At 37.6% G+C, this 19,933-nt stretch overlaps 1 protein-coding gene and 1 non-coding gene across 2 annotated transcripts in view; one reads left to right on the top strand and one right to left on the bottom strand.

Moving 5' to 3' along the window:
• DOCK3 (dedicator of cytokinesis 3) overlaps window positions 1-19,933 on the top strand; it is a gene marked incomplete at its 5' end in the record, with an annotated part of 534,371 nt that overhangs the window by 135,733 nt on the left and 378,705 nt on the right. Inside the window, one exon of the mRNA XM_040628234.1 lies at window positions 4,447-4,543. Within this exon, the coding sequence (XP_040484168.1) occupies window positions 4,447-4,543 (97 nt within the window). The remainder of the gene's footprint in view (window positions 1-4,446; window positions 4,544-19,933) is intronic.
• Window positions 5,419-5,522, bottom strand: LOC121102638. The gene has a single exon (XR_005834759.1). It is a non-coding gene; the product is annotated as a small nucleolar RNA U13 (small nucleolar RNA).

Genomic DNA, 19,933 nt, shown 5'->3' with positions numbered 1-19,933 from the left:
TTTTAAAATGGAATTTATTCATTTCTCTAAACATTATAAGCATATAAAAATGTTTATCAGACTTTTGTAAAATTCTGAAAGATTTTTTAATATTATTTTTAAATCTTGACCATTGTATTTTCATACATTTTAGAATTTTGGTTTTTAGAAGTGAGAGATTTTGTTTTTCACTTCCTTCTCTTCCTCTGAGCACATGTGTCTAGTGCTTCTGCAGTTACCTCTGCCTGATCCCAAGGCCCCAGTGTAGAACCAAGTCCTACAACAGCATTTTTTTATTTTATTTTATTTTTAAAATTTTTTGTTAGTCGCCATACAGTACATCATTAGTTTTTGTTGTAGTGTTCCATGATTCGTTGTTTGCATATAACACCCAGTGCTCCATGCAATATGTGCCCTCCTTAGTACCCATCACTAGCCTATCTCATTCCCCCACCCCCTCCCTTCTGACACCCTCACTTTGTTTCCCAGAGCTCATAGTCTTTCGTGGTTCATTCCCCCTTCTGTTTACCCCCCTTCATTATTCCCTTCCTTCTCCTACTGATCTCTCTATTTCTTATGTTCCATAAATGAGTGAAACCATAAGATAATTGTCTTTCTCTGTTTGCCTTATTTCACTTAGCGTAATGTCCTCCATTCTTGTCCATGTTGCTGCAAATGTTGGGTAATCGTTCTTTCTGATGGCTGAGTAATATTCCATTGTATATATGAACCACATCTTCTTTATCTATTTGTCTATCTCAGCTCCTTCCACAATTTAGCTATTGTGGACAATGCTGCTATGAACATTGGGGTGCATATCGCCCTTCTCTTCCCTACGTCTGTATCTTTGGGGTAAATACCCAGTAGTGCAAAGGCTGGGCCATAGGGTAGCTCAATTTTTAACTTTTTAAGGGACCTCCACACTGTTTTCCAAAGTGGCTGTTCCAAGTTACATTCCCACCAACAGTATAAGAGGGTTCCCCTTTCTCTACATCCTCTCCAACATTTGTTGTTTCCTGCCTTGTCAATTTTTGCCATTCTAACTGGTGTAAGGTGGTATCTCAGTGTGGTTTTGACTTGAATTTCCCTGATGGCTAATGATGTTGAACATTTTTCCATGTGTCTGTTAGTCATTTGTATGTCTTCATTGGAAAAGTGTCTCTTCATATCTTCTGCCCATTTTTTGATTTGATTATTTGTTTCTCGTGTATTGAGTTTGAGAAGTTCTTTATAGATCTTGGATACCAGCCTTTTATCTGTAGTGTCATTTGCAAATATATTCTCCCATTCTGTGGGTTGCCTCTTTGTTTTGATGACTGTTTCCTTGGCTCAGAAGCTTTTTATCTTGATGAAGTCCCACAAGTTCATCTTTTCTTTTGTTCCTCTTGCCTTTGGAGATGTGTCATTAAAAAAGTTGCTGTGGCTGATGTCAAAGAGGTTACAGCCTATGGTCTCCTCTATGATTTTGATGGATTCCTGTTTCATATCAAGGTCTTTCATCCATTTGGTGTTTATCTTTGTGTATGGTGTGAGAGAGTGGTTGACTCTATCGTCAACTAATCTTTGACAAAGCAGGAGAAAACATCCAGTGGAAAAAAAACTGTCTCTTCAATAAATGGTGCTGGGAAAATTGGACAGCGATATATAAAAGAATGACACTTGACCACTCTCTTACAACAGCATTTTAGATCTCCTTCCCATGGCTATATTGGGGCTATGGCAGGTCCTGACCTTAGGCTGAGGGGAAGAGGGAACTGCCTTAGGCCCAATCTTGTTTAGCCCTAGAGCTTACTTAAAGCCATAGTTCCAAGTGAGGTTCAGTAGCAGTTTTTTCTACTTGGCCTGTGGAACAATGTGTTTGTAATAATACTATATCTGAATTTTAGGAGTTTTTAGGATATTGTTGGGTATTATGATCTAAGAAAAATAAGTCCAATGGGTATTAAGGAGGGCACGTATTGCATGGTGCACTGGGTGTTATACGCAAGTAATGAATCATCGAACTTTACATAAAAAACCAGGGATGTACTGTATGGTGACTAACATAGTATGATAAAAAATATTATTAGAAAAAGAACAATATCAAATTAATCTCTTAAATAAATTCTTGGATCAATAAAGAAATAAAAAAAAATAGCTGAACAGGTAATAGATGAAACTTTCCACTTTATTCCATACATAATTTCTGCGTTAATCTTACTAAAATACAACACTCTTATAACATCTCCCATGTCTGTTTCCATAGGGTCAAATTTAAATCTCTTAGCCTTGCCCTGACAACACCTTTCTATCTTTTCAGTTTCTCATTTGTCCCCCCATGAATCCTCTTTAATATGTTTTGCTCATTATTTTCTCTGTACCAATTTTTTCATAGCTTATTAGAGCCAACAGGGCCCTCTCTCCACCTCCTTTCCTTTCAGACCTAACCTTTCTTTGGGAACATCACTTCCTTCATGAAGCTTTACCTGATCGTTAGTTAACAGTGAACATTTTCCTTCAGAGCTGCACTAGAACTTACAGTTGATGTCACACAGCACCTATTTGTGCTTTACATTTAAGTTTTGTTATTAAGATTGTGATCTCCCTTATTGTTTCTGTAAAACTCTGCATTATCTTTGTAGCGCTCTTAATACATAGTATGTAAAAATAATTTCAGAAATTAATGTCTATACTGGTTATCCAGTAGTTTGAGGAAATAAAGGATGTCTTCTCATTCAATTCAGTTTTGTCCAGTAGATCATTAAGACTTCCTCTTTTTCAAATATGGCATTTGCCATTGGCTTACTCTGCATCTGAGAAGTTCAATATGACTTATTTTTTAAAAATTAAAATAAACCATTCATTTCAAAACTATTATAGTCATACTTGAAATAATTGGTAAAGTTGAGTCTAGGAGTTACTACCTTGGATGCTAGTGGCACAAGGAAAAAAATGTATCACATTTTACTCTTAACAAGCCCTTGATGAAAGCTTTTATTTTAATCAGCTTATAAATTTGATGAATATGGATAGTGCTCTGGCATCAGTCCAAGAAGATTCTTTTTATCTGCTGGAATAAAGCACACAAAATAAAACAATAAAGCCATAAAACACCATCAAGTAACATATTCATTGACAGTCAATATTAATGCACTGAGTCATCTTTGAATACAGTGGTGGTTTGTCAGGTATATTCCTATGTAAAGACATAATACATAATGCTAATTTTGTGAAATACACTTCCTTTTGCTATTTCCAAGTGGCTGATTGTGGCTAACAAATAAGAATTATGGGTTCCAGTCACTTTAGCGTATCAGTATATAAAATTTTTAGTCCAGAGAATATTTCATTATCCCTCACAATTGGCATAGACATTGTAAAAATATTATCAAGTCATGCCCATACTTTGAGCAACCTTTCAATAACTTTTCATTCATTTTACTTGAGTTAAGATCTTGAATGTTTAGTATCATTTGAAAAGGCCTGGGGAGAGCTGGCCTCAGCATTACAGCCTTTTTAAAGTTCTTGTTTATGTGAAATTCTTTCCCATTTCAGTGGCTTCTTATATACTGTTTCCTTTGCAGGTGGCACCATACCTGTTTCTCTTCCTCCCTACACACTTTATTGGTCATGAAATTTTTGCATCTTCTGGGACTTAACACTTCTTTAAATTTCACTGATTCTTTTCTTTTTAAATCATGTCCCCTAGCTAAAATCAGTGATTGCACACTTTAATTTCTTTCTTAGATTCATCACTGTTCATATCTGTATGTTGTGATTATTTGTCTGTTGATTCTCTGTCCAGAGCAAGAGAGCTCTCTGAAGATAGGGACCCTGTCCACTTTTGTTCAGTGATAAATCCTTGGCAATTTAGCACAGGTACTGGCACCATAGTGGGTGCTGCTTATGAAGTAGACTGAGGGAATCCCAGTACCTTTCTGGTCCTTACGAGGATCAGAATTCTTCTACCAGACCCAGAATTCCTCTACTGACACAATTTTCTAAGAAAGCACAATACCAATATAAGGGAGAGTTTATAAAATGTTTCAAAAACCAGTGTCTGGGTCCCCTTCCCTCCGTTTCCATCAGATCTTTTATATCAAGAGCATGAGCTAATTTGCATTACTAGTAAATATTAAAGGACATAAATAATTTTAAAAATTAACTTAAGCAAGACATGGGCAGTATATGGTTTTTCCTTAAAGATAAAAGGCTTAAAAGCAGTCTTTAAAAAAGTCTGTTTTAAAGACAGTATTTCTAAAAGTAGAATTGAGAACTTACATAGCAAAACTCGGTTGTTTTTTCATTAATTCAGTTCATTTACACTATTGTATTATATTATGGCAAAAGAGTCTTCAGTTGGATGTAGCTCTCCTTTGTATTTGCATGAATTTAAAATTTGAGTTACACACATTGAAAAGGTCAGTAGATAGCATTCTGGTATTTTATCAAAGATAATGTGGCTGTTTGTTGTGTCTCTGGTTCTAGGCAGTATGAAACTGTGGTTCCACTCGAAGATTCTATTGTGACTGAGGTTACAGCAACTCTACAAGAATGGGCCAGTCTGTGGAAACAACTCTATGTGGTAAGTATTGATAACTAGCTTACTAGATTGTTATAGTTCCTTTAGAAAAGTGAAAAAAATTTTCTTACGTATGCCAATTACAAATTTTTAGATTTCTGAATATTCTCAACTTTTCAATGTATGTTCCTAATATTAACTGAAACATAGTACACTGGGTGTTGTTCATCCTGAAGAGAACACATTATTCATATGCCTCCAGTCCCTCCACCATATGCCAGTTAGTAGAATGTAAGTTCTGTAACATCAGGGATTTTAGCTGTCTTACTGCTGTAGCCTTGGGAGCTTTCATAAAACAGGTGTTTACTGAATGAATCAACAAACTTAAGAGTTTCATTGTGAACCTAATGGTGGGTAAGGCTCAAGATGTTTTATCAATAGTTTCTTATAGCTACTAAGCTGAAAGGATATTCCATATGTGACATGTTTTGCTAAGCCCACAATTAATAGAAAGATTAATAAAAACCTGGTCCATATCCTCTGGAAACTTAGAGAGTAGAGAGTGATAGGACACACAAAGTCTGGGCTGAAAATAAGTGACAAGGTTTGGTTTCTGTTATTTCATCAAGATGGAATAAGCACTTTCTGTTATACTGCTCTTACTAATTACAACAAAAATCCTGGACAAAACTCATAAATCATCTACCAGAAAACTCTAAAAGTAAAGTAAAAGAAGGTGGAGTGACTAGGGACCTTTGAACTCAAGAATTGAGTGAGTTTCCTGATTGTTGTTTTTTTCCTGCTTCCCATATACTTTGGCCTGGGCTCTAGAGAAGCCCATCAAATACTAATGGGCACACACAAAAAAACACCAAAGAAAGCATTTTCTTTTTAGCCAAAGGATGATCCAGCAAGACAGAAACCTTTTTTTCCCTCCACATTGGATGGGTAATGTGCAGAGGTTGTAACAAGGCTTGAGTGAGGCATATGTCATACTATGGCATGAATACCCTGTCATCATGCTTATGAACTACAAAAGGATCAAGACAGAAACCTTTTAACCTATCCTTTCTGTTCTGTAGAGAACACTGCAATAAAAGCTGCACTCCCTTGTACCCACCCAAACAGGCATTACAGTATTGGAATTAGTGACCAGAACTCCAGTCTTATACACGCACTCTTCCTGACACCTGCAGTAACAAGATGTCCCTCTCTAGTGGAGCCTTAGGCCAAACTCTGACTTCTACCCCTCCCCACTACAGTAATGAGGCAGTGCAGTGCCTCTCTTCAGTGGGGCCTGCAGGAGGATTCTGACAGCAACTTCACCAGCACTTGCAAGGTGGCACCTTCCCCAGCAAAGCCTGTGCGTGAGACTAGATTTTACAACTACCCAGTGTTAACAAGGTGATACCCTTATTTTTTGGAGTTCTGTCGGCAAAACTCTGACTTCCTCCCGTGCTCTGAAGTAAGGAAGAAGCATTCCTCCACAGAGGAGCCTGTGGTTAGAACTCTTGATTTCCACTTCTCTTGTAATAATAAGTGGGTCCCTCTCCAGCTGAGCATGTAGGCAGGACTGACTCTCACCCCCACCCCATTAATGAGACAGTGCTCTTCTCTAGTACATGATGTGTACAGCACCCTGTTTTTCATCCTTGCCCTGCTGAAATGAGGCAATTCTTCTCCCCACCCAAATCCATCCTGAGTAGAAGTGAAGTGGAGTTCTGCTATCTAGGTAATGCACTAATGGGGAAAACCAGAAGAGCACTGGAAAGACTTTATATACTAAATTGCCCATTAAAGTGAGCCTAGGATTGCATTCTGAACGTAAGCAGGTTGATCACCTGCTAAAATAGAAGATTTAAATAGGAATCAGAATGTCATAGGATAATACTTAACATGTCCAGTGTACAGACCAAATTTACTTCATATATGAAAAATCAGAAAAATCTCAACTCTAATTAAGATAAGATAATCAACAGATGCCAACTTTGAAATGACACAGATATCAGAATCATCAAGGATCTTAAAGCTGTTTTTCTAAAATTGCTCCAGCAGACAATTAGAGACACTCTTGAAATAAATGAAAACATAGGAAACTGCAGCAATAGAAGTAGAAAACATAAAGAACCAAGTTAATTTTAGAACTGAAAAATACGATAACTAAAATTTAAAAATTACTGGATAGGCTCAATAGCAGAATGGAAAGACAGAGGAAAGAATTAGTGAATTTAAATATGGATCAATAGAAATTATCCAATCTGAATAATGGAGAGAAACTAAATGGAAAAGTAAGCTTAGCCTCAGAAACCTGTGGAACAATAACAAAAGATCTAACATTTGAGACATTAGAGTACTAGATGGAAAGGACAGAATGAGGACCTAAAAAAAATTTGAAGAAATAATGGCTTAGTGCAATTGCTGGATCATAAGGTAGCTCTGTTTTTAACTTTTTAAGGGGCCTCCACACTGTTTTCCAAAGTGGCTGTACCAACTTGCATTCCCACTAACAGTGTAAGAGGGATCCCCCTTCTCCACATCCTCTCCAACATTTGTTGTTTCTTGCCTTGTCAATTTTTGCCATTCTAACTGGCGTAAGGTGGTATCTCAATGTGGTTTTGATTTCAATTTCCCTGATGGCTAATGATTTTGAACATTTTTTCATGTGTCCGTTAGCCATTTGTATGTCTTCATTGGAAAAGTGTCTGTTCATATCTTCTGCCCATTTTTTAAATTTGATTATTTGTTTCTCATGTATTGAATTTGAGAAGTTCTTTGTAGATCTTGGATACCAGTCTTTATCCCAAAGATACAGACTTAGTGAAGAGAAAGGCCATATGCACTCCAATGTTCATAGCTGCATTGTCCACAATAGCTAAACTGTGGAAGGAGCCTAGATGCCCTTCAACAGACAAATGGATTAAGAAGATGTGGTCCATATATACAATGGAATATTACTCAGCCATCAGAAAGAACGATTACCCAACATTTGCAGCAACGCGGGTGGGACTGGAGGAGATTATGCTAAGTGAAATAAGTCAAGCAGAGAAAGACAATTATCATATGGTTTCACTCATTTATGGAACATAAGAAATAGCAGGGAGATCGTTAGGAGAAGGAAGGGAAGAATGAAGGGGGGGTAAACAGAAGGGAGAATGAACCATGAGAGACTATGGACTCTGGGAAACAAACTGAGGGCTTCAGAGGGGTGGGGGATGGGGGACTGGGATAGGCCGGTGATGGGTATTTAGGAGGGCACATATTGCATGGAGCACTGTGTGTTTTACTCAAATAATGAATCATGGAACCATACATCAAAAACCAAGGATGTGTACTGTATGGTGACTATCATAACATAATAAAAATTATTATAAAAAAAAGAAATAATGGCTTAAGTCTTCCCAAATTTGGCAAAAGATGTAAGCCTACAGACTCAAGAAGCTGAGTGAACTCCAAACAGGATAAACCTAAAGAAATCCATGCACAGTCACATTGTCATTAAACCTCTGAAAATTAAAGCAAAAGAGAAAATTTATATATATATGTGTGTGTGTGTGTCTATATGCATGTATTTTAAAATTTTTATATATTTTTAGATTCTAATTTAATTAATATACAGTGTTAGATTAGTTTCAGGTGTATAAGATAGTGATTCAACAATTCTATGTATTATTCAGTGCTTATCGTAAATGTACTCTTTTTTTTCATGTTTTAAAAAAATTTTATTTAAATTTTACTCAGCTAACACAAAGTGCAATATTGGTTTCTGGAGTAGAATTCATCACTCACATACAACACCTAGTGCTTATCACCACAAGTGCCCTCTTCAATACCCATCACCCATCTAGCCCATCTCCCACTCACCTCCCTCCATCAACTCTCAGCTTGTTCTCTGTCATTAAGAGTTTCTTATGGCTTGTTTCCCTCTCTCCTTTTTTTCTTTTCCCTTTTCCCATATGTTCATCTGTTTTCTTTCTTAAATTCCACATATGAGTGGGATCATACGGTATTTGTCTTTCTCTGACTAACTTATTTCACTTAGCATAATATGCTCTAGCTCCAACCATTTCATTGCAAATGGGAAGATTTCATTCTTTTTGGTGGCTGAGTAATATTCCATTACACACACATACATACACACACCCCACATCTTCTTTATCCATTCATCAGTTGATGGACATTTGGACTCTTTCCATAGTTTGGCTATTGTTGATAGTGCTGCTGTAAACATCGGGGTGCATGTACCCCTTTGAATCAGTATTTTTGTATCCTTTGGGTAAATACCTAGTAGTGCAATTGCTGGATCGTAGGATACTTCTATTTTTAACTTTCTGAGGAACCTCTGTACTGTTTTGCACAATGGCTGTACCAGTTTGCACCAACAGTGCAAGAGTGTTCCCCTTTCTCCGGACCCTTGCCAACATCTGTTGTTTCTTGTGTTGTTAATTTTAGCCATTCTGACAGGTGTGAGATGGTATCTTATCTTGGTTTTAATTTGTATTTCCTTGATGGTGAGTGATGTTGAGTATCTTCATGTGTTTGTTGGCCATCTGGATGTCTTCTTTGGAAAAGTGTCTAGATAAGTGCACTTTTAATCCTCTTCACCTTTTTGACCCATCCGCCTACCTACTAAAGAAAAAATCTTGAAAGGGAAATGACACATTACCATTAGGGAAATGGCAATTTGAATGACAGCAAATTTCTCATAAGAAACTGGAAGACACAAGGAGGTGGCCCAACATTTTTCAACCACTGAAAGAAAAAACCTGATGTTACCCCAGATTTGTGTATCCAGGAGAAATATACTTCAGGAATGAAGGAGAAATAAACACATTTTCAGATAAAGGAAAGCTAAGAAAATTTGTTACCAATGGATTGGTTCTAAAATAGTAACTATGGACTCTGAGAAACAAACTGAGGGCTTCAGAGGGGAGGGGGGTGGGGGAATGGGATAGGCTGGTGATGGGTAATAAGGAGGGCACGTATTGCATGGTGCACTGGGTGTTATACGCAACTAATGAATCATCGAACTTTACATCAAAAACTAGGGATGTACTGTATGGTGACTAACATAATATAATAAAAAATATAATAAAAAGAATATTTGGAAAACACTGAAAAAAAATAGTAACTATACATGAGAAATAATCAAATCAAAAAATGGGCAGAAGATATGAACAGACAATTTTCCAATGAAGACATACAAATGGCTAACAGACACATGAAAAAATCTTTAATGTCATTAGCCATCAGGGAAATTCAAATCAAAACCACATTGAGATACCACCTTATGCCAGTTAGAATGGCAAAAATCGACAAGGCAGGAAACAACAAATGTTGGAGAGGATGTGGAGAAAGGGGAACCCTCTTACACTGTTGGTGGGAATGCAAGTTGGTACAGCCACTTTGGAAAACAGTGTGGAGGTCCCTTAAAAAGTTAAAAATTGAGCTACCCTATGGCCCAGCCATCGCACTACTGGGTATTTACCCCAAGGATACACACATAGTGAAGAGAAGGGACATATGCACCCCAATGTTCATAGCAGCATTGTCCACAATAGCTAAACTGTGGAAGGAGCCGAGATGCCCTTCAACAGATGACTGGATTAAGAAGATGTGGTCCATATACACAATGGAATATTACTCAGCCATAAGAAAGAACGATTACCCAACATTTGCAGCAACGCGGGTGGGACTGGAGGAGATTATGCTAAGTGAAATAAGTCAAGCAGAGAAAGACAATTATTATATGGTTTCACTCATTTGTGGAACATAAGAAATAGCAGGGAGATCGGTAGGAGAAGGAAGGGAATAATAAAGGGGGTAAACAGAAGGGGGAATGAACCGTGAGAGACTATGGACTCTGGGAAACAAACTGAGGGCTTCAGAGAGGAGGAGGGTGCGGGATTGGGATGGGCCAGTGATGGGTATTAAGGAGGACACATACTGCATGGTGCACTGGGTGTTATATGCAAATAATGAATCATGGAAGACTACCTCAAAAAATAAGGATATACTATATGGTGACTAACAACATAATAAAAAATTATTTAAAATAGCAACTATAAAGGGAGTTAATCAGACACAAAGGAAGAGATAATGAATGGACACTTGGAACATAGATTGAAGAAAGCAATGGAAGGGGTAAATTCTCTTTAGTTTTTAAAATTGTCTTTGAGGATACAAAGCAAAAATTATAACACTGATATAGTTCTCAATGTATGTAGAAGTTATATTTAAGAAAGTTGTATCTAAAGTTGTGATGGAAAGGGACATAAATTATAGTAAGGTATCTGCATTCAAGTGGTAAGATGTTCATACTAGTAGACTATAATAAGTTATGTATGTATACAATTATAAACTCTAGAGCAATCATTAAAAATATTGCACAAAGCAGTATAATAAAAATAGTATAAATAAACCAAAATGGAATTCTAAAAATGTTCAAGTAACCTTATAAGAAATTAAGACAGGGAAAACAGAGGAAGGTGAAACAGAAGGAACAAATAAATACTAACATGGTCGATGTAAATCCTAATGTATGAATAATAAAAAGATAGAAATTGGCAGAGTTGATAAATAAAAAGGACTTAACTGTGTGCTGTCTATAGGAAGCTCACTTCATATATAATGATAACAGGAGGTGAAAAGTTAGAAAAATATATACTATGCAAACACTAATCAAAAGAAAGCTTGAATGGCTATATTAAAAAGAGATTATTAATTATGGATTATTTCTTCCTTACATAAATAAAAATAAAAATAAAATTATTTATATTAGTATAAGTGGGGTGCCTTGGTTGTTCAGTTGGGTAAATGTTCGACTCTTGATTTCAGCACTGGTAATGATCTCAGGGTCATGAGATCAGGCCCCACATCGAGCTCCTTGCAGGGAGCCTGCTTGAGATACTCTTTGTCCCTCTCCTTCTGCCCCTCTCCCATGCTGTGCATGCTCTCTCTCAAATAAATAAATAGAATCTTTAAAAAATTATATTAGTATAGGAAAAAATTAACATCAGAATAAAGAAAATTACCAGGGACAAAGGGACATCACAAAATGGTAAGAAGATCTATTCACCAAGAAGACATAACAATTTTAAATATGCATGCAGCAAAAACAGCTGCAAAATAAATGAAGTAAAACCTGAAAGGACTGAATAGAGAAAATGGAGAAATTATCATTATATTTGGGGATTTATAACCCTTTCCCCTAGTAATTGATCACAACCACTCGACAAAAGTCAACAAGGATAGTTAAGAATGAAACAATGCCATCAACCATCAGGATCTAATTGAAAGTTTTAGAATGTTTCATCAAGTAAAATTGGAATACAGATTGTTTTCAAGCATACATGGAACATTCACCAAGATTGACAATTTCTTGAGTCATAGAAAAACTCAACAAATTTGCAATAACTCATATCATACAAAGGATATTTTGACAGTAATGGAAAAAAACTAGAAATCAATAACAAAGACAATAGGAAAATACTGAAGCATTTAGAAATTAACACACTATTAAATAATCCATGAATCATAGAGAAAGTCTCAAGAAATAAATATGTTGAAATGAATGTAAATGAAAATATATTAAAATGTGTGGGATGCAGATAAAGCATTGCTGACAGGAACATTTATAGCATTAAGTGCATATAATAGAAAAAATAAACATGGTGTCAAATGAGTAATTTCAGCTTCTACTTCAGTAATCTAGAAAAAAAAAAAAAAAGAAGATGAATCCAAGCAAACAGAATGCAGGAAAAATAGAGCAGGAATTAATGAGATTAAAAATAGAAAAACAATATGATTTCTCTCATCTATGGAACATAAGAACTAGGATGATCAGTAGGGGAAGAAAGGGATAAAGAAAGGGGGGGTAATCAGAAGGGGGAATGAAACATGAGAGACTATGGACTATGAGAAACAAACTGAGGACTTCAGAGGGGAGGGGGGTGGGGGAATGGGATAGACCGGTGATGGGTAGTAAGGAGGGCACGTATTGCATGGTGCAATGGGTGTTATACACAACTAATGAATCATCGAGCCTTACATCGGAAACCGGGGATGTACTGTATGGTGACTAACATAATATAATAAAAAATCATTAAAAAATAAATAAATAAAAAATAAAAATAGAAAAACAATATTATTCAGCTATCAAAAAGAATGATTTCTTAACATTTGCTGCAACATGGATGGCACTGGAGGAGATAATGCTAAGTGAAATAAGTCAAGGAGAGAAAGACAGTTATATGGTTTCTCTGATCTATGGAACATAAGAACTAGGAAGATTGGTAGAAGAAAGGGATAAAGAAGGGGGGTAATCAGAAGGGGGAATGAAACATGAGAGACTATGGACTCTGAGAAACAAACTGAGGACCTCAGAGGGGAGGAGGGTGGGGGAATGGGATAGGCTGGTGATGGGTAGTAAGGAGGGCACGTATTGCATGGTGCACTGGGTGTTATATGCAACTAATGAATCATCGAACTTTACATCAAAAACCAGGGATGTACTGTATGATGACTAGCATATAATAAAAAAATATTTAAAAAACAAATAAATAAAAATAGAAAAACGAGGAAAAATCAAACCAAAAGCCAGTTTTTCAAAATATCAATAAAATTGATTAACATCTACCAAGGCTGACAAAGAAAATGAGAGAAAATAGTAATTACCAATATACTGGGACTAAAGATGAGATATCACTGTAGATACCACAGACATTAAATGGATAATAAGAGAATACCATAACATGTAAGTGAGAATCTACATGAATAAAACAAATCCTTGAAAATCACAAATCACCAAAATTCACCCAAGAAAAAACTGGTAATCTAAATATCCAACAGCTATTAAAGTAATTAAATTTATGAAAATCCTTTCAAAAAAGAAATGACTAAGCCCAGATGGTTCCACTGGTAAATTCTACCGAAGGTCTAAAGAAGAAAAACCAGCAGACCATATCATTGTCAGAAAAAGCATTTGAGAAAACCCAACACTCTTCCATGATTAAAAACTCTCAGCAAACTAGGAATAAAGGGGGCTTTTTCACCCTGAGAAAGGGCATTTGTGAAAATCTACAGTAAATGTCATAATTAATGGTGAAAGTCTGCTTTTGGGAACAAGGTGAGGATGTCTGCTTTTAACAGTTTTATTCAGCTTAGTACTGGAATACTTAACCAGTGCAGTAAGGCAAGAAAAGGGAAGAAGAGACATACAGATTAGAATGAAGAAAAAAAGTCAGTCCTATTTGCAGACAGTGATTGGCTACGTAGGAAATTCCAAAGAATCTAGAAACAACAAAACCCACTAAAGTATATAAAAGATACTCCTAAAACAATTAAGTTTGCAGTTATAGGACAACAACTCAAAATACTCTGTTTTTCTTTCAGTCAGTCAGTATATTAATTATATTGCCATATGAAATTTTAAAACAGTACTATTTGATTAAAGGCGTAAATATGAGACCTGGAACCATAAAAATCCAGGAGGAGAACACAGACATTAACCTCTTTGACATTGGTCATTGCAACTTCTTTCTAGATATGTCTCCTGAGGCAAGGGAAACAAACTATTGAGATTTCATCAACACGAAAAGCTTCTGCACAGCGAAGGAAATAATGAACAAAACTAAAAGGCAACCTATGGAATGGGCGAAGATATTTGCAAATTACATATCTGATAAAGGATTAGTATCCAAAATATATAAAGAGCTTATAAAAATCAACACCCCAAAAATTAATAACCCAATTAAAAGATGAGAAGATGTGAATAGACATTTTTCCAAAGAAGACGTACACATGGCCGACAGACATACAAAAAGATGCTCAACACATATCATCAGGAAAATACAAATCAAAACTACGGTGAGATATCACCTCACACCAGTCGGAATGGCTAAAATCAACAACACCAGAAGCAACAGGTGTTGGCTAGGATGTGGAAGAAGGAGACACTCTTACACTGTTGGTGGGAATGCAAACTGGTGCAGCCAGTCTGCAAGACAGTATGGCAGTTCCTCAAAAAGTTAAAAATAGAAGTACCCTACAATCCAGCAATTGCTCTCCTAGCTATTTACCCAAAGGATACAAAAATACAGATTCGAAAGGGTACAAGCACCCCGATGTTTACAGCAACACTATCAACAATAGCTATGGAGAGAGCCCAAATGTCCATCGACTGGTGAATGCAGAAAGAAGATATAGTCCTATGTACAATGGAATATTACTCACCCATCAGAAAAATGAAATCTTGCCATTTGCAATGACATGGTTGGAACTAGAAAGTATCATACTAAGCAAAATAAGTTGGTCAGAGAAAGACAAATACCATAAGATTTCACTCATATGTGGAATTTAAGAAACAAAACTATAGAGAACAAACTGATGGTTAGTGGATGGGAGGTGGTTGGAGGGAATGGGGTTAAATAGGTGATGGGGATTAGGGAGTGCACCTGTGATGAGCACCAGGTGTTGTATGGAAGTGCTAAATCACTGAATCCTACACGTGAAACCAATATTACACTGTTTTTTTTAAATAATTTTTTATTATGTTAGTCACCATACAGTACATCCTTATTTTTTGATGTATTGTTCCATGATTCATTATTTGAGTATAACACCCAGTGCTCCATGCAATACATGCCCTCCTTAATACCCATCACCAGCCTATCCCAATCCCCCACCCCCTCTTCCCTCTGAAGCCCCCAGTTTGTTTCCCAGAGTCCATAGTCTCTCGTCGTTCATTCCCCCTTCTGTTTACCCCCCTTTATTATTCCCTTCCTTCTCCTACCGATCTCACTGCTATTTCTTATGTTCCACAAATGAGTGAAACAATATGATAATTGTCCTTCTCTGCTTGACTTATTTCACTTAGCATAATCTCCTCCAGTCCCGTCCATGTTGCAGCAAATGTTGGGTAATCGTTCTTTCTGATGGCTTACTAATATTCCATTGTATATATGGACCACAACTTCTTAATCCAGTCATCTGTTGAAGGGCATCTCGGCTCCTTCCATGATTTAGCTATTGTGGACAATGCTGCTATGAACATTGGGGTGCATATGGCCCTTCTCTTCACTATGTCTGTATCTTTGGGGTAAATACCCAGTAGTGCAATTGCTGGATCATAGGGAAGCTCAATTTCTAACTTTTTAAGGGAACTCCACACTGTTTTCCAAAGTGGCTGTACCAACTTGCATTCCCACCAACAATGTAAGAGGGTTCCCCTTTCTCCACATTCTCTCCAACATTTGTTGTTTCCTGCCTTGTCAATTTTTGCCATTCGAACTGATGTTAGGTCGCATCTCAATATGGTTTTTTTTAATAATATTTTTTATTATATTATGTTAGTCACCATACAGTACATTCCTGGTTTTTGATGTAAAGTTCGATGATTCATTAGTTGCGTGTAACACCCAGTGAACCACGCAATACGTGCCCTCCTTACTACCCATCACCAGCCTATCCCATTCCCCCACCCGCTCCCCTCTGAAGCCCTCAGTTTGTTTCCCAGAGTCCATAGTCTCTCATGGTTCATTCCCCCTTCTGCTTGCCCCCCCTTTCTTCTTCCCTTTCTTCTCCTATCAATCTTCCTACTTCTTGTGTTCCATAAATGAGTGAGTCTTTAGTTTAAAATCTAATCTGTCTGATATGAGAATTGCTACCCCAGCTTTCTTTTGAGGTCCATTGGCATGAGAAATGGTTTTCCAACCCTTCTCTTTCAGTCTGGATGTATCTTTAAGTTCAGGATGAGTCTCTTGTAGACAGCATATTGATGGTTCATGTCTTTTTATCCAATCATCAACCTTGTGGCGTTTATGGGAGCATTTAGGCCATTCACATTGAGAGTGATTATTGAGAGAGATGATTTTAATGATGTCATGTTGCCTGTGAAATCTTTGTTTCTATAGATTGTAAATTTCTGTTCTGTATCACTCTTGGGGCCTTTTTACTTTTATAGAACTGCCCTTAATATCTCATGTAGGGCTGGTTTGGTAGTTACGAATTCCTTCAGTTTCTGCTGATCTTAGAAGGTCCTTATCTCTCCATCAATTCTGAATGACAGCCTTGCTGGATAAAGGATCCTTGGCTGCATGTTATTCTCAGATGGAGCTTTGAAAATACCCTGCCAACCCTTCCTAGCCTGCCAGGTCTCTGTAGACAGGTCTGACGTTATTCTAATATTTTTTCCTTTGTATGTAAGGATTTTCTTCCCCCTGGCCGCTATCAAGACTGTATCCTTGGATATAATATTTGCAAATTGCACTATGACATGATGTGGTGAAGGCCTGCTCTCATTGATCTTGGGTGGGGTCCTTTCTGGCTCTTGGACATGGATGCTTGTTTCCTTTGCCAGATTAGGGAAGTTTTCAGCTACAATTTGTTCAACTATCTCTTCTAGACCTCTCTCTTTCTCCACCCCCTCAGGGATGCCGATGATTCTGACATTGGAACGTTTCATTGAGTCAGTAATCTCCTGTAATCTACATTCTTGAGATTGTATTTTTTTTGAGCCAAGTTTCTGTTTTAACTTTCTCTTCTACCATCCCATCCCCCAATTCACTAATTCGTTTTTCTGCCTCATTTACCCTGGCCGTCAGAGCGTCTAGTTTAGACTGCATTTGTTTCATAGCATTTTTAATTTCTGCCAGATTCGCTCTCATTTCTGCCCTTAGAGATTCTATATTCCCGTTAATATTTTTGTTAATATTTTTTTCAAGTCTACACATCATCTTGACCATTGTTACTCTGAACTCCATTTCTGACAATTTGGTTATATCCATGTCCTTCATTTCTGTGGCAGAGGTCACAGTCTCTGTGTCCTTTCTTTGCTGAGGGTTTCTCCTCCTTGTCTTTCTGATGAGTAGAGGTTGGGGGGATGCACAGAGCCCAAATTATCGACCAGGACCCAGGATGTATGCACTGGTTTTATAGGGACTTTAGGGATGTGGCCTTCTTGATTTTGCAGCCTGCCTTCTGGGGGAGGGGCCTGCTGCGCTGATACTCAGCCAACCCGGTTTGAGTAGAGTTGCCCTGTCCCCTGCAAGGGGGGATGGGGATGAGCACAATGTGAACCGGTATTTCCGGGCTTTTGTTCTTTGTTGGCTTTCCCTGGCAGTTTTCTGTGCCTCTTCTGAGAGTCAGAGCAGCAGTGGCCGTATCCTAGCGTCTGTCTCAGAACAGAGATCGCAGTCCGCTCTCCACTGAGCTCCTTTGGCCACTCTAACTCTGTTTCTTTCGGTGCTGCTAAAAACCCCACAGCGTCCTGGGTTGTGTGCCCTACAGCCACCCTCCCACCCCTCGCTTCCAGGGCTGACATGTCTCTGTCCTTTGTGCTTCTAACACTGCCAGCTGCCCCCGGTTCCTGTGCATGCTCCTGAGCTCCCGGTTTCAGTGTGGTTTGTGCGCGCCCCGGAACATCGGTTTTCTGTCTGTTTGCATGCGGGCTCCTGAGCTACCTACCGGTTTCAGTCTAGTTCAAGTGTGTGCTCCGGAGCTCCGGTTTCTGTTTGGACACACGCGCTCGCGAGCTCACGGTCTCAGTCTGCTCTCTTGCGGGTGCCGGTCTGTGAGTTCTGCCCATTCCCCAGTGCAGGTGGCTACTCTTCCTGGCACCCGAGTGCGGCGGGTCCATCCCCCTTCCGTTTATCTTCCGATATCTGTGCGCGGATTCAAGGTTCCCCGCTTCCTACCTCGATACTCAGTGCTGGAGATGTTCGATTGTAGAGATCCAGATGTATCTTCCTGCATCTCAGGCTGATTTCGTGGGTTTTCAGGATGGTCTGGTGGATATCCAGCTCGATTCAGGGGACCAGCTGAAGAAGGGGTCCCCCACTCCTCTGCCATCTTTTTCCTTCTCCCTATACTATATGTTAACTAACCTGAATTTAAATAAAAGCATGAAAGAAAGGGGAAACAAAGTTGGTGCTTTAAACAAAATGTACATTTATTTCTTTTTCAAGTGAGCACCAGCATTCTGGATTTGGTATGGCAGCTCTACAGTCATCAAGGACTCAGGATCAGAAATGTTCTGAATATATTAGAGCTGCTATTTGATGCAATAGCTTAGAACATTTAAAATTTGAAAAATCTTTGAGGTGTGCATTGAGGCCAGTATACTCACTGATTTCCTAGAGACACGGAAAAGCTTGAAAGTGGGAAGCTGTGTTGGAAAGAGGACAACTGCAAGCAGTATTTTTTAAATATTTTATACCTAAAGTTTGAAATTGCCATGGTAATTTTTAAGTGTATCTTCTGAGGAACAGAATGTTGGAATGTTGCCTTTCTTTGCCATTTTAACAAATTGCAGTGTTTCTCCTTAGTTCTTTTAAAAGTATTGTTAATATGACAAGTGTCAAGTGATTGTTCTTATTCTCTTATGAATGTAGAAGGTCAGTTATTTAGCCAGTGAAATTCAAAACAAATGAATACACATCTTCTCCAAATGACTCTTTCTACTGGAAGAGAATAAAAATGTGTTATATGCTGAAATCAGTAAGAGAGCTAAACATTCTCCCTTTGTTTTCCCTACTTAATTTCAAACCATATAGTCCTTAATCATATTTACTAAGAGGCAAGTAATTATCTAGCTGTCCTCTGAGAAAGAGTATACTTAAGAACCAGAATGAATCTAGGTTAACTTTTAAAGTCTAATTTATCTGATTCTGAAAACAAAAGAAAGTAATATAAATAAAAAATGAAGAGTAAACTGAGAAACAAGTCTCAACATATATAACTATAAAAATTAACATCTTTCTGTATATAGAGTACATAAGAATCAATAGGAGAACTAGTAAGAATACCAGTAGATAATCAGCAAAGATAGAGTAAAGCCATTCACAAAACAATACATTAAGGAAATAGTCTCACTAGTAAGAGATGTAAATTAAATCAGTGAGATAATGAAATAACCCTATCCATTGCCAGATATTCTCCTTCAAATTAACAAGCAAGAAAGGGAAAATTTTATTTATTTTTTTATTATGTTCAGTTAGCCAACATATACTACATCATAGGTTTTTGACGTAGTGTTCAATGATTCATTAGTTGCATGTAACACCCAGTGCTCATCACAACACGTGCCCTCCTTAATACCCATCACCCGGTTACCCCATTTCCCCACCCCCTCCCTTCTGTAACCATCAGTTTGTTTCCTGGAGTCCAGAGTCTCTCATGGTTTGTCTCCCTCTATGATTTCTTCCCATTCAGTTTTCCCTCCCTTCCCCTGTGGTCCTCCGTGCTGTTCCTTATGTTCCATATATGAGTAAAACCATATGATAATTGTCTTTCTCTGCTTGACTTATTTCACTTAGCATAATCCCCTCCAATTCCATTAAAAAAAAGAAAGTGAAAATTATCTTTTTTTATTTTTATTTTTTTTAAAGATTTTATTTATTTATTTGACAGAGAGAGAGAGACAGCCAGCGAGAGAGGGAACACAAGCAGGGGGAGTGG

This window comes from Ursus maritimus, unplaced genomic scaffold (assembly GCF_017311325.1).
Source record: "Ursus maritimus isolate PB19 unplaced genomic scaffold, ASM1731132v1 scaffold_14, whole genome shotgun sequence".
NCBI lineage: Eukaryota > Metazoa > Chordata > Mammalia > Carnivora > Ursidae > Ursus > Ursus maritimus.
Note: the sequence above shows the minus strand (reverse complement) of the source record. Positions and strands in the feature narration are given on the sequence as shown.